Source organism: Colletotrichum abscissum (genome assembly GCF_030869225.1).
Source record: "Colletotrichum abscissum strain IMI 504890 chromosome Unknown Scaffold_24.1, whole genome shotgun sequence".
Lineage (NCBI taxonomy): Eukaryota > Fungi > Ascomycota > Sordariomycetes > Glomerellales > Glomerellaceae > Colletotrichum > Colletotrichum abscissum.
The window spans coordinates 673,591-694,702 of NW_026850143.1; the positions used below are offsets into that span (position 1 = coordinate 673,591).

The 21,112-nt window shown below is 52.9% G+C and overlaps 8 protein-coding genes across 8 annotated transcripts; 5 read left to right on the forward strand and 3 right to left on the reverse strand.

Moving 5' to 3' along the window:
* Nucleotides 1-1,492: 1,492 nt before the first annotated feature.
* CABS01_09911 (uncharacterized protein) lies at nt 1,493-3,263 on the forward strand (the record flags this gene model as incomplete). The annotated part of the gene is made up of 4 exons (XM_060543267.1): nt 1,493-1,676; nt 1,733-1,791; nt 1,876-2,009; nt 2,291-3,263. 4 exons carry the CDS (start codon nt 1,493-1,495, stop codon nt 3,261-3,263), a joined length of 1,350 nt encoding a protein of 449 aa, XP_060399965.1.
* Nucleotides 3,264-4,801: 1,538 nt separating this feature from the next.
* Nucleotides 4,802-5,971, forward strand: CABS01_09912 (lysine acetyltransferase; the record flags this gene model as incomplete). Its single annotated transcript, XM_060543268.1, has 1 exon — nt 4,802-5,971. The coding sequence occupies one exon, from the start codon at nt 4,802-4,804 to the stop codon at nt 5,969-5,971; it is 1,170 nt and encodes a 389-aa protein (XP_060399966.1).
* A 218-nt stretch (nt 5,972-6,189) lies between these two features.
* On the reverse strand, nt 6,190-8,013 carry CABS01_09913 (T-complex protein 1; the record flags this gene model as incomplete). Its single annotated transcript, XM_060543269.1, has 3 exons — nt 6,190-7,716; nt 7,769-7,854; nt 7,926-8,013. 3 exons carry the CDS (start codon nt 8,011-8,013, stop codon nt 6,190-6,192), a joined length of 1,701 nt encoding a protein of 566 aa, XP_060399967.1.
* Nucleotides 8,014-8,760: 747 nt separating this feature from the next.
* On the forward strand, nt 8,761-10,498 carry CABS01_09914 (prolyl-tRNA synthetase; the record flags this gene model as incomplete). The annotated part of the gene is made up of 2 exons (XM_060543270.1): nt 8,761-9,191; nt 9,250-10,498. The coding sequence occupies 2 exons, from the start codon at nt 8,761-8,763 to the stop codon at nt 10,496-10,498; spliced, it is 1,680 nt and encodes a 559-aa protein (XP_060399968.1).
* A 1,181-nt stretch (nt 10,499-11,679) lies between these two features.
* Nucleotides 11,680-12,855, forward strand: CABS01_09915 (uncharacterized protein; the record flags this gene model as incomplete). Its single annotated transcript, XM_060543271.1, has 1 exon — nt 11,680-12,855. One exon carries the CDS (start codon nt 11,680-11,682, stop codon nt 12,853-12,855), a length of 1,176 nt encoding a protein of 391 aa, XP_060399969.1.
* Nucleotides 12,856-13,395: 540 nt separating this feature from the next.
* On the reverse strand, nt 13,396-14,894 carry CABS01_09916 (uncharacterized protein; the record flags this gene model as incomplete). Its single annotated transcript, XM_060543272.1, has 2 exons — nt 13,396-14,599; nt 14,668-14,894. 2 exons carry the CDS (start codon nt 14,892-14,894, stop codon nt 13,396-13,398), a joined length of 1,431 nt encoding a protein of 476 aa, XP_060399970.1.
* An 883-nt stretch (nt 14,895-15,777) lies between these two features.
* Nucleotides 15,778-18,481, forward strand: CABS01_09917 (uncharacterized protein; the record flags this gene model as incomplete). The annotated part of the gene is made up of 2 exons (XM_060543273.1): nt 15,778-15,845; nt 15,937-18,481. The coding sequence occupies 2 exons, from the start codon at nt 15,778-15,780 to the stop codon at nt 18,479-18,481; spliced, it is 2,613 nt and encodes an 870-aa protein (XP_060399971.1).
* Nucleotides 18,482-19,670: 1,189 nt separating this feature from the next.
* CABS01_09918 (uncharacterized protein) lies at nt 19,671-20,510 on the reverse strand (the record flags this gene model as incomplete). The annotated part of the gene is made up of 3 exons (XM_060543274.1): nt 19,671-19,771; nt 19,839-19,938; nt 20,007-20,510. The coding sequence occupies 3 exons, from the start codon at nt 20,508-20,510 to the stop codon at nt 19,671-19,673; spliced, it is 705 nt and encodes a 234-aa protein (XP_060399972.1).
* Between the last annotated feature and the right edge of the window lie 602 nt (nt 20,511-21,112).

The window sequence follows — 21,112 nt, forward strand, 5'->3', positions numbered from 1 at the left end:
AACCAATCAACCCCCACGAAGAATGTCAAGTTTTTGGAGCCAAGTCCAGCTATATGTATCACACCGTCCGAAAACGAAGCTGCTATGAAGAATGGCGGGGTTTCCCTTCCCTGTCGGACTAATGACGAACGGTCCAGCAGGCAGAAAATCGAAAACCTTTGCGCCTTTTTGGAGGAGACATCATGGAACGAGGGCGTGCTGCATGACGAATTCGACAGGCACCTCGTCTTCAATAAAGATTCATCAGACTTACGACGTGTCGTTCCCGGCAAATTGAGGCTTTTGTCTCTCACCGAGTTGCTAGAAGCACACCACCAAGCGGACATAACCCTTTCGAGGCAGTCACGGTTCGAGATAGCAGCCCATATCTCGGCGGCCCTACTCAACACGTACCCCTCGCCTTGGATGCCTTCTTCCTGGACGAAGAGCAGCTTCTACTTCCTTGTTGACGATGAGACGCTCTTGAGCTGCCATCCATTTTTGTCAAACACATTTGAGCTCGACAAGGAAGAGAGCTCGCCCTCCGAAGAATCGATGTTAACCAAGAACATTTCGGAACAGGCAGCCCGCAACTACCTGTTTACTGTCGGCGTAATAGTTTTGGAGTTGATATTTGGGCATGACATCAGCCATTGCCGCTTCCGAAAAGATTATCTCCAGGACAACAGACCTAATGAGCTCACAGATATGCTTACTGCCCAGCGTTGGGCGAAGAAGGTGCTAGGTGAAAGTGGACCGAATATTGCGGATGTTGTTAGGCGTTGTCTAGACTGTTCATTTGGCCCAAGGCCGGTATTCTCAGACGTACGGTTTAGAGAGTCGATTTACGAAGGAGTCATTAACCCTTTGGCATCATACGCTAAGATATGGCCCGAAGTGATGGTTTGACACCATCGAACGGTCAAGACCTTGTACCTGTACTCTAAATAATTCAATCACCCCAGGCACGCTAGTAATGCCTCAGTCACTGTAAACGATCATCGTCCAGGCGTTAGACAATATATTTTGTATTGCTCGCGTTTGAAGGATTATCACAGAGGCAACAATACATGTTTTAAAGTAGATATGTCAAACGAAATCAGCTACAAGCTCCAATATGCAAGTCCGAAAACATAAAGTCGCTTGATAGAGTCAAGACGATCCCAGTCTCGGCAGCTTTTGCATTGTTGATGAGGCACTTTGAACAACTGTACCGTCGAGAATGATAGGAGAGAAAGCCATCGTCGAACTTCTAACTAATATCTCAACAGCTTTAGTTGTATGCCTGGGATACGTACTTAGGTGGGAACAGCAAATCTTGGTTAAGTATTCGGGACGGCGCGGACGTGAGGTTATGTGTGGGTCGCCCGATCCCGCTAACGGGGCCGACCGAGCGTACGGGTGGCTGGCGTTGTAGGCGTCATCGATGGTTGTTCGCAGCATCATCTAGTTCATCCCTGTTTCGCATGGTTCTCAAAGTGCTATTGAGTTTCAATATCATTTAAAGTTGGAAATGCTTCAGGCTTTTACTCGCACATGCACTCCTGCTTACTCGAAATCCTACCCAGTTTTACGTGATACTACCTCACTTTCATACTTGTACCCGGCTCGGAGATTTCTGTCATACTCATCACACAAGATGCCTTCATCCAAGGGAAAGCCCACTGACCCTGAGTTGAGAGAGGAGATCAAGGAAGGTATGAGCGGATGAGAGAAGTTCATGGAAAGTTGCCAATACTCACACCATGACCAGAAATCAAGCAAGAACCTAATAAGTCGGGCGGAGGAGAGGGACAATGGGCCGCGTGGAAGGTACATCACCCCTCTTTCTCAACCCTCATGGCTCTAGGTTTGACCGTACTTTCGGCTTGAGCGTTCAACTGACTGATTCCTCAGGGCGCGAAATTAGCAAAGGAATATGAGAAGCAGGGAGGCGGCTATGAGAACGAGGCGGGGTCCAAGAATGAGCCGAAAAAGGGCGAACCCGAGAAGAAGAGTGAGAGCAAGAAGAAGGCTGAGACTGATGACTAGTTAGTCAACATTTTCATAGTGTTTATTAATGTGAGCCACCGTTGATGTTTCGCAAGCTTTTATTTTGGTCGATTTCTTTTGATTCAGTGATGCTGAAGAGGTTGCTGTTCATCGCTGTTTTTGACGATGACATGAGCGGAAGGGCGTGATTGTGCCGCATTTCCGTAAGCTATCTGATGGGGAAGGTGAGATGTCGAAGGATTCCCTCGCCCACAGAGCTCACTCTTCTTGCTTCTCTTCAATTTCCCGCAGCCTCACCAGCTTAATCGGGGAGAGCTAGTCTACCTGCTAGGTATAGAGTGAAGGACATCACCGCAGAAATGCAGCATCCCACAGAAGACACCGACTCCCAAGACGAAGACGACTGCTGGACCCCCCTCCAAGTCGCCGCCCGCGAAGGCGACCTCGCCGCCGTCCACGCAGCCCTCGCCTCAGGAGCAGACGTCAACGCCCCGCCGCGGGGCTACTACGGCCGCACAGCCCTCCAAGCCGCCTGCGAAGCCTCCCACGGCGCCGTGGTCTCGGCGCTCCTCGCAGCCGGCGCGGAAGTCAACGACACGCCCGGCAACAACGGCGCCAAGAACGCGCTGCAGATCGCGGCAGGGAAACCGGACCTGGCCATCGTCAAACTCCTGCTATCCCACGGCGCCGAGGTCAATGTCCCCGCGTCGCGGTACTTTGGCATGACGGCGCTGCAGAGCGCTTGTGCCGCGGGGCTAGACGACACCGTCGCGCTGCTGCTAGACCACGGCGCGGACGTGAACGCGCCGCCGGCGTCGACGGCAGGTCGGACGGCGCTCCAGGCAGCGTGCGAGGGCGGGTTCGAGGAGATGGCAGCGATGCTGATTCAGCGGCGGGGGGCAGAGGTGAACGCGCCGGCGTGTCGGAATCGAGGGTTCACGGCGCTGCAGGCGGCGAGCTACGGCGGAGGGGCGGGGCTTGTCGAGCTGCTCCTTACGGCGGGGCCAGCTGCAGGCGCTGCAGGTGCGGGGGCGGATGTCAACGCCGAAGGGAGCAGGTTCAAGGGGGGGAGGGCGCTGCATGCTGCTGCTGAGGGGGGCCACGTGCGGGTGTGCGAGACGCTGCTGGGCGCCGGGGCCGAGATCGAGGCTGGGGCTGGGGCTGGATGGGGGGGTAGAGGGCAGACTGCGTTGCAGTGCGCTGCTGCAAGGGGGCATGGTGAGGTTGTGAGGTTGTTACGGAGCAGGGGGGCGACGGGATTGGAAGGTGGAGGGGTGACTTTGTTTGGTTGAGTTTATCATGTCGAGCACCGGTGGGAGGAACTATTGTGCATACAGGTTAATTAAGAGCGTGGATTGGGAGATAAGGCCATGTTCTAAAGATACGGGTGTTCAGGATGAGAAGCTGATGCCGGTCAATTGGAAGATATGAGTTGTGAGAGGAACAAGATACAACATCAGAGTCTCTGCAAGAGATCGAGAGATGGACAAATCAGACTGCAACGTGGCCCAAAAAAAGAGAAAAGGGAACTCTTCTGGCTGGGTGCCTACTGTGTACTAAACTGCAATCATTGGTGGCGCATGAACACCGCAACCAACACCATACACCTCACACCTCACACACCAAACTTTCCCACAATGACACAGGCCGCACAACCCATCTGTCAGAACATCAGCCAAGTCAGCCGACTCTCCCAAGACAAGGGAATCCCTCGCCCTGAGCCGGTTCACAACCCTAGCGGTGTCGTAGTATACTATGTAGCATAAGTATCTACAGTTCACTTAGTAAATGGTAAAAGGAAGGTGCGGGCGTCTCGGCCGCGTTCAACCGGGGCAATTCCGGCCCCGCCTACCATCGGCTTCCACCGGCCTCCGTGACTGCTTCACCCCGCCGGCGAGACCTGCCCGTTGCGCACTCCCCGGCCCAGGCGGAAGACTAAATAGGCACGTAGCCACAAACAATTACCTAAAAATGTGTCCCAGATTTCCCTGGTACATTTCCCTAATCCTCGACTATCCTTCGTCCGTACTTCTCAACAGTTGTATCACCTTCACAGCACATCCGCTAAGACGCTACCCCGTGACGTAAGACTTGGCTTTTACCACAATGAGCCGCTTCGCATTGTGGACCTGCTGACCATCTTTGGTATCCTGATTCCTGTGCGCCTGGTGAGACGGAGGGGAAAGACGAGAGGAAGAAGAGGGGGCTTCGAAGTCCTTTTTGTGCTTTTGGATGCTCGTTGTGTATCGATCGAGGCTATCTGTACATCAGCTCACTCTCACACTAGGCCGTCTTTGCCAATCCAGCCCCCTTGCTCTTGACCTCACGCCCCCTCCAATCCGTACCGTATCTCACATCTTTCGAACGAGGCGCTGTGATCCTGGAATACCTGGGGTTTGACTGGGTCTTCCCCGCCAACGCTTCCCATCGTCTGGTGGGGCACGTCTTGTGCGCAACGCCCGCGCCAGTACAAGCCAAACTCAAGGTACTTCCTGAAGCCGTCTGGAACACGAACCGAATTGATAAGGAGACGGCGCTTTGTCCCTTTTGTACTTTATCCATTCCCGACCCCAGCTTCTGGAAGCTGAATCTGACTCTCTTCCTCCCATTTTCACATTCTCCAACTACCTTGCCTGCTTCTGCCTCTCTCATGTTTGTTCATGAGTGGTGTGACGTGATTGACCAGAAACAAACAAGACACCACCCACCATAATACACCCAGAAGCTGTCTTGCCTACCTCGGCCCCGTAGACAAGAAGAAAAAGAGACAAATCGACACAAAACCACACCGAGGCAATCCCAAAAATCAAGAAGAGAGACGACAGGCATCATGGGCTCAACCCACGAAACAGACCTGGTCCTCACCCAACCAACCCCAGCAGAGCGCCTAAAGACCTACACCTCAACCTACGCAAACTGGGGCGCCGCCCTCGAGCTCCAAGAGTACATCCGCCGCGAATCCTACATGACCACCGTCCCCGTCTCCCGCAACGGCGGCATCACCCAATGGATCCTCACCGACCCGACCCTGCCCCCCGACGCCCGCCCCATCCTCTCGTCCTGCGAGAGCATCCGCAAGACCGTCCTCGTCGCGAAGCCGGACGGCACCGTCGTCGACGCAATCACCCACGCCGTCGGCTCCGTCTTCACGGACCCGGCGTACCGCGGCAACGGGTACGCCTCCGTCATGATGAACCTCGTGGGCGCGCAGCTCGCGCGCTGGCAGGGCGCCGAGATGAAGAGCGGTGAGCGGTGGGGGGATATCCGGGACGGGGAGGTCGCGTGCTCGGTGCTGTATTCTGATATCGGGAAGAAGTTTTATGCAAAGCACGGGTGGCATCCGTACGAGAGCACGCACCTCGAGTTCCCGCCGCAGGCATCGCCGCCGCCCTCGGAAGCGGGAGAGGGAGCGGTGGGAGCGGTGCAAGTTGAGGCCTCGCCGTTGGGGTATCACGAACTGGCAGAGCTGTGCTCCGTCGACGAGGGCCTCATTCGCGCGAAGCTCGCGAAGAAGAGCACCAAGACCCGCGTCTCGCTCATCCCTGACCTGGACGCCATGCTCTGGCATCTCATGCGCGAGGACTACATGACCAAGCACATCTTTGGCCAGACGCCCACGGTCCGTGGCGGGGTCGTAGGCGAGCACGGGTCGCGGGTATGGGCCGTCTGGACAAGGGGTTACTACGGCGGATTAAAGAAGCCTGAGGGGAACACGATGCATATCCTGCGGCTGGCGATTGAGGACGAGCAAGGGAGCGGAGATGAGTATGTGCAGGGGGCTATTGAGGCACTCCTTAGATTGGCGAGGGCGCAGGCGTCGGAGTGGAAGGTGAACGGTGTCGAGATGTGGAATCCTGAGCCCCGGGTGAGGGGGCTGATCGAGAAGGCGGGCATTCCGCATGAGTTTATTGAGAGGGAGAATGATAGCATCGCCAGCCTCATGTGGTATGGCCAAGGAGAGGTTGAGTGGGTGCTCAATGAGAAGTTTGGCTGGTGCTGACCGATTGGTCACATATTTTGCATATCATTAGCAGGCTCATACAAGTGGCAACATGTTGATTCAATAGGAACTTCAAAAATATTCACAGGTCTGGACATCCAGGCCGGCATGACGAGGTATCATTAGCAAAGTCATCTATGAACCGTCTAACCTTGAACACTCCCGCAATCAGCCCATTTTTGCTTTTAATTCTTTTTTCCAATCATCACTCACGTTCCTCAGTGACCGTGTCCGTCGTCCTCGGCCTGCTGCTCGGGGTCCAACTTGATCAGGGTATCAATACGCATGATGCTGATGCAGGCCTCCACGGCACTCTTCAGCTGCCTGATCTTGCTGATAGTGGGCTCCAGGACACCGGCCTTGATCTCGTCAATCACCTTGCCGCGCACCAGATCGAGACCGTAGTTCTTGTAGGCCTTTTTGCGCGCGACCGTCTTCTCGTCATCGTTGGCCTCCCCCTCCTGGATGCGCTGAGACAGCGCGTGCCGGGAACGCAGCTGGGCGACAAGCTCTGATGCGTCCTTGGCGGCGTTGACGGCCAGAGTCTTGGGAATGACAAGAAGCGACTGGGCGAACTCGCCAATGGCCAACTGCTCGCGGGAGCCGACGGTGCCAGCAAACTCCTCAAGGTAAATGTGGAGGGCTGTCTCGACGGAACCACCGCCGGGAACGATGCTGCCGCTCTCGAGCGTCCTCTTGACGGCGTTGAGGGAATCGTGGATGGACCGCTCCATCTCGTCCAGGGTGAAGTCGTTGGGTCCGCGGAGAATGATGGATGCTGAGGAGTGGCTCTTAGTGCCCTTGACAAGGATGCACTCGTCGTCGGAAATGCGCTCCTGAACAACCTCCTCGGCGTGTCCGAGGTATGAGGGTTCGAACTTCTCGTCACCGTTGAGGTCCGACAGTGTGCTGAGCATAGTAGCGCCCGTCGCCTTGGCGATTCTGCGGAGGTCCTCCTTCTTGCACCTGCGAACACCCATGGCACCCTTCTCGACAAAGGTCTTGAGAACCATGTCATCGATACCCTTGGTGGTAAGGATGACATTGGCACCCGCCTTGAGGATCATCTCTACTCTCTCCAGGATCATGCCCGACTCTCGCTGGCGAATCTGCTCCAACTGTTGAGGGTCATCCACCGTGATCTGGACACCCAACTTCATGCGCTCCTTTTGCAGGTTCATATCCAACACCGCAATCTTGGCATCTTGTATTCTTGTCGGCATGGCCTGCGAGGCGACTGTGCAGTTCAGAGCGTAACCCTTGATCAGCTGGGACTCGAGGGAGCCCTTGCCGTGTGCCTTGAGAATGTTGACGGCCTTGACGGGGTATTTCGTCTCGTTACGACCGTTTGTCGACTTGACTGCCAGCATGGCATCGACGACCATGTTGGCGAAGAAATCAGAGTCGGCTCCAATAATCTTGCTGGACATGGACGTCTTGCCAATGTTGACGAGGGATTCGCGTCCGAGGTTCTCGACCTTGATGCTGATGTTCTCGTTCATGTACTTGACGGCCTCGCGCAGGGCAAGTCGGTAACCGGTGATGATAGTAGTGGGGTGTATGCGGTTCTTCATGAGCTCGTTTCCTCGGCGAAGCAACTCGGCCGCGATGAGGACAACAGAGGTTGTGCCATCGCCGACCTCCTTGTCTTGTTGTTGTGCCAGATCGACCAAGATCTTGCCCGCCGGGTGCTCGACATCCAACAAGCTGAGAATGGTAGCGCCGTCGTTCGTGACCGTGACATCCTGCGCCGGGGGGTGAGCGGGGTCCAGGGGGGAGGGGGGCCACCTAACATACACCAATATCATCCACCATCATCTTGTCGAGACCACTGGGGCCGAAAGAGCTCTTGACGACATTTGCGATAGCTTGGGTCGCGAGAACTGCAAGTTTGTCAGCAAAATGAAGCTTCGTTGTGATTTGGCCGGTGGGGGGGAGTGGGATATTGACATACCGTTCTGGTCTCTAATGTCGGCGCCGGAAATCTTCTGGCCACCGAGGAAAAGCGTGCCGCTCCCTGACTGCTCGAACATGGAAGCCATTTTTGCGCCTCACTGCCAGCGGTTGTGGTTGGATCGCGGGTTTTGGAGGTAGTGTATGGGGGTGGTTTAAGGAGCTTCGGTCGGTGTGTGCCTGGACAGCAATAGAAGCTTCTGTGCTGTGCCTGCCTTGTCTCCCCTCGACGCAACTTTTTTATCGGAGCCGGGGTTGTTCCAGGAACCGGGGATGTGGCTGGTGCTTGTTATCTTATCGCGTCTGCAGGGCCCCTGCCACCCCAACTCACCTCAGGTCTTGAAGATACCTTCCTTACCTCACGATCTGTACAGTCGGTAGCCCATGCCCATCCGTGGAGTATTGATGCTTCATGAATATTCAACAAAACTAAAGCTTTTGAAATGATCCCCAGCATTCTTCATTTTCCTCTTACTACAACATCAATTATCTATTTATAACACCATGCGTCTCTAAATCCGTGCAGTGACATCCAGTGTGGCTTGACTCAGGATACAAGACCGGGGATACCTACTCCACAATTGATTAGAAGCCCGGGCCACCTTCCGACCCCGTGGCTGGAGCCCAATTGACCCCTCACTGCGCTCCCACCCAACAGCTCGACACACGACTCACTTTTAGTGCGGGGCACTTTTTCCGCTGCATCGCACCGCCTTCTCTGCCCAAAATCTCCCAGTGACTCAGGCCGATCTGGTCAACGCGTCGCCAATTCCATAAGACGAGACCCTACCTAGCTTTACGAGACGACTCTGCGACCTGCAGTCAATATCGCAAACATGGCCGACGCTACCGCCCCAGCTGAGCCGTCCAAGAGCGCCTTGAAGAAGGCCGAGAAGCAGGCAAAGATGGCTGCTGAAAAGGCTGCAAAGGCCGCCAAGCAGGCTGCTCTCCCCGTTGTCGGAGGCAAGAAGAAGGAGGACATCACGGGTATCACCGTCAAGAAGCACGAGGATTTCTCTGCCTGGTACCAGGAGATTGTTCTCAAGGCTGAGATGGTCGAGTACTACAACGAGATCTCCGGTTTCTTTATCCTGCGCCCTGCGTCCATGTACATCTGGACCGTTATCCGCAAGTGGTTCTCCGAGAGAATCGAGGAGATGGGTGTCGATGAGACCAGCTTCCCCATGTTCCTTTCCTCCAAGTCTCTCGAGAAGGAGAAGGACCACGTCGAGGGTTTCGCCCCTGAATTGGCCTGGGTCACCAAGGCGTAAGTCGTCCCTCCCTTGATAATTGCACCAAGGCCAATACTGATATCCCATATACAGTGGTGACAAGGACCTCGAGGTCCCCGTCGCAGTTCGTCCTACCTCCGAGGCCGTCATGTACCCTTACTACTCCAAGTGGATTCGCAGCCATCGCGATCTCCCCTTCCGCCTGAACCAGTGGAACTCAGTCGTCCGTTGGGAGGCCAAGCAGACCACCCCTTTCCTCCGCACAAGAGAGTTCTTGTGGCAGGAGGGTCACACCGCTCATCTTACCGAGGAGCTTGCCGGCAAGGAGGTTCTCGAGATTCTCGAGCTTTACGCTGGTGTCTATGAGCAGCTTCTCGCCGTCCCGGTCGTTCGCGGCACCAAGACCGAGAACGAAAAGTTCGCCGGTGGTTACTACACTACCACTGTCGAAGGTTACATCCCCTCCAACGGCCGTGGTATCCAGGGTGCTACTTCCCACTGCCTGGGTCAGAACTTCTCCAAGATGTTCGACATTACCGTCGAGAACCCCGACAAGAAGGGTGAGAAGATCCACGTCTGGCAGAACTCTTGGGGTCTGTCCACCCGTGTTATCGGTGTCATGGTCATGATCCACGGTGACGACAAGGGTCTCGTCCTTCCCCCTCGTATCGCCAAGACCCAGGTCGTTCTCATCGCTGTCGGTATCACTGCCAAGACCAGCCCCGAGGACAGAAAGAAGCTGGAGGACAAGGTCGACGACCTCCGCAACGAGCTGCGCAAGGCCGGTGTTCGCGCCGAGTCCGATTTGAGAGACGGTTACACTCCCGCCTGGAAGTTCAACGAATGGGAGCTCCGCGGTGTTCCCCTGAGACTCGAGTTCGGCCCCAAGGATGCCGCTAACGAGGTTGTCGCCACTGCCCGCCGTGACACTGGCGAGAAGGGCTCCCTCCCCCTTGCCGAGATCTCCACCAAGGTCCCCGAGCTTCTCGAGACCATCCAGTCCGACATGTACAACAAGGCCGAGAAGTCATTCCGCGAGCACCGCCTCGTCCTGACTGAGTGGGACAAGGTCATTCCTGCCCTCGACACCAAGAACGTCGTCGTCATCCCCTTCTGCCTCGGCATGAAGTGCGAGGACCGCATCAAGGAGCTCACCACCAGCGAGCCCCCCGAGAATGCCACCCTCCCCGAGGGCAAGAAGCAGCCCAGCATGGGCATGAAGTCCCTCTGCATTCCCTTTGAGCAGCCCGAGAGCGGTCTCGTCCCCGGCGAGACCAAGTGCCTCAACCCCGAGTGCGAGGCCAAGGCCCAGAAGTGGACCATGTTCGGCCGCAGCTACTAGAGAAATAGCGGCGATGATATCAAGAGGAGTTGTGGGAGGTTGAGCTTTTTTGGGCCGGAATAACGAGACCTATACGGCAGGTTCGATTCATGTCATGTGTTGCTAGAGAGATGGGGTAGAGCAAGAGATCATTTGACGATTTCTCTGAGCAAAGGGCGTGAGGGGGGTTAGATAGCTACGGCTGAAAAGTGATTCGATACCAACTTATGAAACAAATCCACGTACTCAAGCCTTGTTGTCCGCGTTCTATCGACCTGCCTCTAGACGGGCAATCACGTCCGATACAAGACTCCTCTGAAGAGCGACGAGGTTTGCCGTGCTTTCAACTTGGCGAGGAATAGGAGTCTAGTCTAGGTGGTGAGCAGTTCGTTGGCATTTCACCACGATACTTCACTTTGAGTGCGTCAGTAGCTCCAAAGATGTGAGCAAACACAAAGTCGATTCGAATTACGTATTTGCTCCTCGAAAGACTGTGTTCTCATTGTCGGAGGTCAAGTCCGCCGCGTCACGGAATTGACTTCGGCACGGTCACGGCAGCAGCTCACCCCTGTAACTCGGACCGCAGTGGAGTCGATTCATGATGGCTCATTCAATTGCCAGCGACGACGCATCCCGACAGGGAAGGTCTCGGCCCCGGGGTATGACTCATATTCGTCCCCTTCCTCCAATCGCTTTCCTCTTGCAGCGTTGGGGAGTCACGCCGCCTCCAAGATCTCCAGCAGTCTTCGGTTACTTGCGAAGGAATTGCACAGGCTGCAAATCCTTCGTCCAGGGTGAAGACCATTCCAGGTTGTTTCGATGTTGCAGTTGAGACGTGCTAGCTAATGGACTCCACAATTTGACTCAAGGGATTTGTCGCGGCTATACGGCATCGACTGATGAATGGCATTATGATGGCAGTAGTTTGGTAATCTGTCACTGATTCGCCAATTGTGTTTGAGATATCGCTATGGATTGAGAAGCCTCGGCCGTTGCCACAATGAGCTCCATTTGCCTAATGGTTCATACCCTTACTTTGACAACTATGAAGTGACGGTCCATCTTTGATACATAAGAGTCGCACTACCGAAGCACTTCTAGTAAACGTCTCTCATCAAGCTACTTAACCAAGCATCCCCCACGACCTGAGGTACCTACTTGACGAACAAGAAATCTCTGTTCATCACCCTCATCTGAATCTCATGCAGAGCACGACCACAACCTCAACCACCAACGTCACAACCGCCACCATGGAGCACTCAAACGCTTCCTCCCACTTCAAGCTCTCAGCAACTTCGTGCGGCACCTGCGCCGTCCATTTTGACAACCCCGATACCCGTCGCGCCCACTCAAAAAGCCAATGGCACGTCACGAATCTCAAACGGCGCATGGCTGACCTCGAGCCCCTCACCGCGGAGCAGCACGCCGTCGTCGTCTCCACACAATCGGCCGCCGCTCCGGACAAGGTCGGCCCCACAGCGGAATCTGATTCATCGTCTTCGTCTGCATCTGATGGCGATATGAGCGATGTCGATGACGATGATGATGATGAGTTCATCCCGGAAGAATGCATTTTCTGCAACACCACATCGAAGTCGCTTGACGATAACGTTACGCACATGCATAAAGCGCATGGAATGTTCATCCCAGATAGGGAGAAGCTCATCGTCGACGTTGAGGCGTTGGTGAAGTATCTCCACCTCGTCGTTTTCGGATATCGCGAGTGTCTGCAGTGCGGTACACAGCGACGGACGGCTACTGCGGTACAGCAGCATATGCTAGGAAAAGGCCACTGCCGCTTCGACGTCACGACGGAGGATTCAGAGTTTAGGGACTTTTACGAGCAATTTTCAGACAACGAGGAGGAGACCTCAGAAGGACGGAAGGACACCCAGAGGGCCATTACAGATGCATTGGAAGAACGCGGATCGATCCATCTACCGTCTGGCAAACAGCTCTCCCACCGTTCTGCCCCGGGGTCCTCGAGACCTCGCAACAGGGTCGGCGCCAACGCCCACACTATTAGCTCGGAGAACCTCGTCACTGAAGGCTCCTCGGGTATCGACGAGTCGGAAGCAAGCTTCCAGCTGACAGCACCATCCGGGCCCGGCAAAAAGTTTGATACGAAAGCTCTGACGCGCGCCGAGAAACGCGACGTTATCTTTGAGACGCAGCTTTCCCGGTTGAGCATCAACGATCGCTCTGCGCTTGCGCATCTGTCGTCGGCTGAGCAGCGAAGTGTCTTATCGACGAAGCAGAAGCAGTTGGACAAGGCGGAGAAGGCTGCTAGGAGGCTTCAGACTAGGTTGGAGATGAAGGCGAACAAGACTGGGCAGGGGAACTTTGTGAATGATGTTCCTGGACGGAAGAATGGTTGATCGATATAGCAGGACACAGCTTTACATCAGGTCTTGTATAAGGCTATTCTTTCTTGAGACCGCGAGCTGGACCACTCATACAAAGGATACGTCACTCAATATTGCTTGTTATCGGTTTTCGTTGCAAATGTTCAACCAGTGACTCACTTGCGCCTCGTTTTCACGTGGGAAGCCTAGCCTAGATCTCAACTAGAATGTTAGTCGAGAATCTATTTATCATTTGTAGTTCTCTTCTCTACAAAGTACCCACCTCTATATGTCTCTATCACTATATTTCTACATCCCTTAGAGATATTACTCATTTCAAAAACTAGATAAGAAAAGGTTAAAATAGTGATAGAGGCAATAGTTTCAAGGTCAAGAATTACGCGGGAAAACGAACTTAGAGTGATGTTCTGAGAAAAGAGAATAGTCAACAATAACATGACTAGGAACATAAATCATTAAGTCGCAAGTTGGGACATTTTCGAGTGTTTGAGTAGATTGAATTGCGGGTCGGCCCATGCCCAATCCATCAAGGTACCAGTAAAATAAGCTTATTCACAAAAGGAGGGCGTAACACCCCAAAGACAGCTTCTCGTCCATTGTCTGTAATGCCACACTTCCCGGCCAAAGTCTCTCAGCAGCAGTCCTGGCTAACTGAAGGCTCCAGAGACTCGCTAGCACATTACCAGACAGTAGTTCGATCTCGGCCAAGTCCTCCATAGCCTGAGTCGCACGCTCATCATACATACATGGATCCATGACTGGGGTTGTAGAGTGGACAATGGCCTGGCAGACAACCCTAGCGTCGTCGAATCTCCCCAAGGCCATGAGGACATGGGACAGGCTGCGAGCGCATGAACGGGCAAGGTATGAATTCAGGCCGTTCGAACATGTCTTGTCAAATAGGTCTTGCGCCATGCTCTCAGCGGCGTCAAGTCTCCTTCCGCGCCGAGCTATATCGATTATGGATCGGCGGAGCCGGCAGGTAGTTGGGTGAAGATAACCCAGTTTCCGACCGAAATGGTTCCAAGCCTTGAGAAGAGCCGAGTCTGTTACCTCGATGGCTTCTGTGCATTGATAGAGGAGGCCGCATAGCTCAGCTACTGGGTGAGAGACGTGCAATGTGCTGGCAATAGTGATCCATAGCTGGGAAAGCAGAGTTTGTCGAAGTTCGATGCAGCACGCCGTGTTGACCGGTGAGAGTGTGGCGAGGAGTTCCCAAACAAAGTCAAACGACTCGTATGAAGTATTCGTCATTGGAACTTGACTCTCGACTACGTCGGTTGAGGGTTGAGATGTGCCCTTCTTGCTCGAATAGATTGAGTGCTTGACTTTGTCCCAGAATAGTCTCGGCGTTCTCCCCGAAAGGCTTTCGGAACCGAGGTTACCATACGAGCCAAGTTTGGCTGTGTCTTCTAGTTGAATCTGGCAGCAGATCTCGACGTTTCTGAGTATTCGATACGTCGTTCTCGGCTGGATACCATCCCTCGGACTCTTCATGAGCACTGGTGTCGGGGAAGTAATTGAAGAACGGCGTGCATCAATACTTGCTGCCAGTACTTCTTTCATCCTTTGAATCTTCTGTACCTCCAATCTCTGAAATCTCGCAACCTTGTTCCAATCATGTTGACTAAGTAGAGATACCGCAGACCCGGCCGATGGGTTGTCTTCCAGATTTCGAAGCATCTTGACTTTTTCGGGCCGCTTGAGGTTCTTGGCGACATTCCACTTGCGGAACCTACGGTCGTACATCCGCTTGCTGTAGACCAAGAGTGGAATTAGCTGAGCACCAAGGAGCGGCCGGCTGGGATCTGCGGGCAGACTAACGTTGCCTTAAACATGTACTGGCTCTCCATCTCCTTTTGCAACTGTTTCATGTTTGTGTGCCTATAGAGACCTATGATGATATCCTTATGGAATAACCACTGGGCCTCAGATGGCCCAGCTGATAATGTTTGCCTTGCCTCGGCATCGCTTGTTGGGGCTGGAGTAGGTTCTTGGTGGGTGGGAACCAAGTTCAGGAAGCTCCCCGCTTGTTTGTCGTGTACGGACATCAGGGGCAAAATTGATGGAGGTATGACACTGGAAATGTGTAAATGGAATCATCTGGAAAAGAACACTGAGGCAGGATCTAGTGACAGGACTGGGGCAATGGCGGACCATTTAAGACCGTCGGTGAGTTGTACAGAAACGCACAGCATGATTTGCTTCAAAGCCGGTCAGTGATTTCTGCCTCCAGCAAGTCCAATATTTCTTCCGGCTTCTGTCTGCCATCAATCTGTCAGAAGTCTGGCCGGTGTGCCTCCTCCCGTCACCCAGCCAAGAGATAAGGCAGACCGAGAAAGGCTCCCTGCATGATATATCAGCCAAACATTCCAATAACCAAAACTCCTGCCCAATAGAACGGGCATGGGAGGTCAACAGTCTGTGCGACCTGTCCAAAGACGACGAAGCGATTCGTCCGCCTTGTGCTGCCGCCTGCGGCTTCTCAGACCATGATGAAAATGTCTGGGCTTAGGGTCGGCGTGTCCGATCACAAATGCAGCTTGCCGCTTTTCGATGGCGCTTTAGTGATACAATGATTCGAATGAGTCAAGGAATCGCGATACTAATTGGTTGAGGAGGCAATGCTAATTAAGTACCTACAGAGGCGGCTTGCAGGTAAGACCTTGAGGCTCAGATCAGGCTACGAGGCAAAATTAGCAACGCGCTGCCAGTTACATCCCTGACAATTTAAAGGTTGGCGCTCGAGACCATCCGAAGAGAATTCTGAATCTGCTATTACCCCGAAAGATTCGATCACTATACCAACTTCTCCTCGGTATACATTGTCTAAACTCATTTGGCCTTGACAATCTCACTCGGCGGAGTTTGGCTCAGCTCTCAACTCCTTACTCTCGACGCGAAAAACTACGGTCGACTGCCACATCAACAAATATGGAGAGCAACGGCACAGCTTTGGCTTCTGCGATTAAGCAGCAGAATGGTGAAGGAGATACCCACTCGTGAGTTGATGCTGATCCCGTATCATATGTTCTGATAGTGTTCATGAGAAAAAGTTCTGTGACGTTGGCGCTGACAGAGTAATCCTCTCAGATTGGCAAGCGTGAAGATGAAATGGTATACTCGATTGGGAATTCGGGGCCCTCATGGGCGCCGGCCTGCTTGCCGTTACCCGTACCTCAAGGAGACGCGAATCGACCCAGGAAATCCAAAAGATGATGCGGATACCAACGGTGGTGGATCCGTTGAGATTCCTTTGTACGAGTACATAAACTTCCTCCGGCAATCCACTGTCAGAGAAGAAGAATGGGTGAATTACCTCAGCGCTGCACGCTTCAGCCCACGGAAGATGGAGGTTCAAACATCCAGCCATCGACTAGACAATGACGCGGCACCTAGGGACTGGCTCTCTCAGCCCCTTAGGGGACATGCGCCGCTGGTTGTACAGCTGTCTCGGTGGGCAATCAAGCCTTTGATGTCGACGTCACAGGGGCGACATGTCGTGGCCTTGCTTCGAGCTCTCCTCGTCGCACTGCCCATCTTGATCCTGATGCTCTGGCCAGGTAATATGATCTGGCACACCTCAAACCCTCTGGATGGCTATGAGGGATTTGTTGGCCACCACTGGAACTGGCCCAAATTCACTATCAACGAACTCGACATGAAGCCTGGTCCTCCAGGCGTGTGCTCGCGACAAGAGAGACGGCGGGAGTTGGACGTTCGAAATCGACTCGAGTACCCCAAAAAGCTCCTCATTAGAAGTCCAGATGGTGTGTGGAAAGTGATAGAGACTAATCACCTACTTGAGCGTCCTAAGTATCTCTTCATCAGCCACATTGGTTCGCGGGACAAGGGAGAAGAACCACACTATCGCAAAGCTGCTCAAGCACTTGCAGAGACTGAAGGCTTCGCCGCAATCTTTCTTGACGAGTCATGCTTCATTCGAGGAATCAGACGTCGCGTCCAAGCAGGGCAAATATCAGAGATAGAAGGACAAAGAATCACCGACTACGATATCTACACTCTTTGTGACGTTGTGCGAGGCTCGAGCAAAGTAGCTTTCATCTATCCGAACCCTTCTACTCCGATGGATTTCCGGGAAGAATGGGGCAAACGCATGTGGACTTTTCTTGAAGGCCTTCTCGCCCCTGGAAACTCAATCTTATTTTGCCCCTGGGACTATGAGAACACTAATCCTTCATCAGAACATTCACGTCAGACTTTTCGGAAAGTTGAACTGGCATCAAGATGCTGGGGAATAGCCCAAGGTCAGACGGACAAGGAGGGCGGTAATTCCACCAGAATCCTGGCTGAGCACTTTGCTGGGCTGCTCACTCTGACACCCCTTGAGCTTCTCCCGTTGTCAATGCATGCTCTCAGTTCGCGGAACGCCGGGAACCAAAATTCCCTATCCGACATGGCCTACGCTGCAATGGGACTTCTCCGCTACCGAATCGAGCGAGACCGCGATGCGAGCTTCGAGCCCACCCTCTTCCAAACGCTGGCCCATCTGTCACTCAAAAATGACAGCGACAAGATTATCGACCGCATCATCAGCCTTCTTCCTCGTCAAAGACTCTCCAGTGATATCCCAAGACACTCATCGGACGACATGATCTGGACAAGCCTTTGCGAAAAGGATAGCTTCGGTACCCTTGTTCACCACATCACACCCCTATGCGAGGTCGTGGGTGTAGCTGAAGAGGATCAAACTGTCTTTCTTGATGGCTGCCATGCAATCAACATACGGTGGAAAGACTTCCCGCGTATCAAGGTACATGGCGGTCAAGGCGGAGCCAAGAAAATTGTTATACGCGTCATGGTTCTCGGCAGTGCCGCACTCATGGGTCTGATGATTCCTTTCGCTGTATTTGCGGGAGCAGGCCATGCTGCCTCAGAGAATCTCAACTCCTATTACTCCAGAGGGTTTAGACGAGTAGCAGACTCCGGAAATGAATCTTCCTTTAGACCTTGGGTGGGGCTTGGGCAAGCCATCGACAGATTTGGACGCCGGGACCTCGGGGACAGCAACAACATCTCAACCGCAATGCTAGCTTTGGCTATCATTTGCTCGGTTTCTGCCTACCTCATCGCTGTCGGGATACCTTTCATCGTCCATCGTTTCCTATCAGGGACCTTCCTTGGTTGCAGCCCCTGTCTCGTTGGGTTCGAAGGCGTCATGCCAATCAGGGAGGTCGAAGAGCGTATTCTTGGCATTCACATTGGGAGACTGAGATACGCCTCATCCGCCTCGCATCTCTTCACGGATGAACGAGATTTGGACCCTGAGAAGAGATGGTATCAGGAAGGTAAACCCTCTTGGATCGAGGGCAAGGGTGACTCTGAAGAGATCGTCAAACTTCTCAAGAAAGGGCAGCGGGTGTTTACGCTTGTCGACTTAGGGACTCTTTCAGTCATCGTCTTCGCGGCCGAGAGACCCCCTTCGGTAGCCCTTCTTACTGGCAGAGAGGGGGGGATGCTTAGAGCTGTCCTGTGTAGCTGGAGCTTCCGGAACGATTGCCTCTACAAGGAAGCCGTCGTCAGAATGCCTTCGAGTGTCTTGGCTGACGCAAGACCTACGAGCTGGGTGAAGCTCTGCATTCGTTCTCTGGACGAAGCGCGTCAAGCCCGCTTCTAAAAGAAAGATGCGGCCAGGTTAGGAAGTTAACAACTTTGATCGAAGGCTTTGCGACACAGATCAGAGATAACAAGAAGAACGCCTGAAAAAGAGCAGAAATCGACATGTAACAAGTTGACGGAGGACCATATGTGCAAATAGAGATTGAGAGGGCAGCTGAAGCCTCCAAGGAAACGGATTCGGCTCCTTGAGTGGCGCTGAGGGTGTTGACTAGTGCATTCATGGAAGGGCCCAGGTGATGTATCAGCATAGCCAGCAATGCGTACGACGCTTCAACAACAGCACTCGAAGCTGCCACGACTGCTTATTTATCACATTGCAGCATGCGAATCTGCCCAAGATGCCAGTGAGGATGCCCAAAAGGCTTGCCCCTCCAAGAGTCGGGCGCCAAACCTTGTCTCTTCGTCAGCTGCTATCACGTTCTTGTACTGGACTCCACGATGTTTTGCAATGGCGATACAAATGATCAATCCGGTTTTTAGACATATGTTAGACTCTTTTCTGGGTTGTTGTGATTCAACGTACGGCAAAAGGAGAAGCATGGAACGGCTGTGAATGCTGGCCTCGTTGAGGTATGCCCGATCGGAGGAGAAGAGGGCTCGGTCATGCGAATGAATGTATCTGCGGGAATGCAGCGCAGCCAATTGCAAGCCAAAGAAATCAGAGTGGCTGGGAGATAGTTCACTGTAGGGCGGAGGCGAGAAGATGCATAGGCACATGGGGCGGCACGTGGGCAGGTCTATCGGGCCGGCCGGGGGGGGGGGGGGGGTTTACATCAAGCAGGAGACCGTTCCAAGCCAAGCTTTTACAAGCACAGCGTTCTAAATTGAGTGATGCCAGGTGATGTCACTGAAAGCAACATGACTTGGTTTGGTTGAGTGCGATTGATGCATTGTAGGCATTGCCCTTCTCTCGCATGCAACTCAGATCAATCACATTATACAGAGACTAATTAATGTTTGCAATAACATTATGCTGACATCTTGATAGCATGAAAAGTCTTTAATGCCTATTGAATATGGCAGAGCCAATCAGAATGGCTGCGACCACACTAATCTCTTCCATTCCCTCCCATGATTGGTCTGTATGACTCTCAAGGCTTCTTATGCCCAGGGCACATGACGCTGACTTGAGTCGTGGTAAACTTAGGGAAGGGATTGGGGAGGTTCAAGTTGAGGTTGTTGGTCGGTTACCGCGGCACAGTAATCTGCTCATCGGCCATGAACTGTTTACATCCCCAAGTGAGGACTCCGTTCTTCACAACATCGCCACCACCGCATGCATTTTGAGCTGTAAGGGAAGAAAGTCAGTAATCTTTTTTCCCACTCTCACATATTCCGTCAACAAGTCGACTTACGTCCAATGGGACCGTCTTGACCAGCCTTGCCATAGGCGACAATGCGTGTTGGAGGAGGGTCGTTGCGAGCAGCTTCAGTAACGGCGTCGTCCAAGTAGTACTGAGGAAGCGTCAGTATGTTATTGATCGGGGTGATTGGATATCATGTCTAGACAGAGTAGGACTAACCTGATGGACAGCAGCAACTTCGGCGCAGCTGGCCTGGGTTCGGTGCTGCTTGTCAACGGTGGTGCCACGCCTTGCCGCGTCCTGCAAACTAGTCTGGCATCGCTCAAGCGCAACGACAACCTGAGGCTTAAGACGCGAGTCCGCATAGGTATACAAGAAGGGCCCACCCTTCAGGTTGGAAGACAGATAGACGTCTTTGCCGAGGGCCATGGCGGCCATCATGACGGGTTGTCTGTTGAAGCGGACTTTATCCGCATTGAACTTTGTCTGCATTTCGTTGAAGGCTGCGCGAGCGAGCCCGTAAAGCTGACCGTCGCTGAAGAGCGTTCCGGTGTCTTGCTCAAAGGTGAGCTTGGCGGAGTAAACGAAACGTTGTGCATCGTCGCGCGCGGCCTTGTCGAGGGTAATTCCAAACGTCTGAGCAGCGACGTTGAGGATGAGGGTGAAGAGCAAAAAGAGTGATGAGAGGCTGGCTCCCCAGCTACCACCGGCGTTGAACCACATCGTGGATTACTTTGAGACTACTTCAGATTCTGGAGCAGGACTTCAAGTGATAGACTAGCAAAAGAGTGTGAGGGCGGAGGGCCGAGTAAGGAATGAATGGACGCGAAACCGCGGGGGAGTTCAAGAGAGTGACAATATGATGCGACGATGGTTATAGCATCATGAGAGAGACACACGGTACTTTCAGAAACCGGGCTGAGTTGCCCATGACATAGTTAAGTTATTTGTCAGATGGACTTACGAACGACTGCTCCGAACTCTGTGACTGACTTGTAAACTAAACTGTCTCTTGGCAGTAATTTGACAGCTTTCTCAAAATCCCAGCAAGAGTTGGCCAGGGCCATTAGTTCGCCTGACGTTGATTAAAGGTCTGAGTACCTTATTATTAAAGAAAGTTAATTCTTTCTAAGTTATAAGTATAAGAATATAGTTTTAATAAAATAATATAGTACCTACCTAGTATTTAAATTAAAATATTTTTTAAGCTTATTATAAAAAAAAAATAACTATATTATTAACTACTTATTATTAAGATCTATAAGTAGTATTATAGCTTTAATTATAATAGTTTTATTTATAATAAACGAAAAGTTTAATTATAA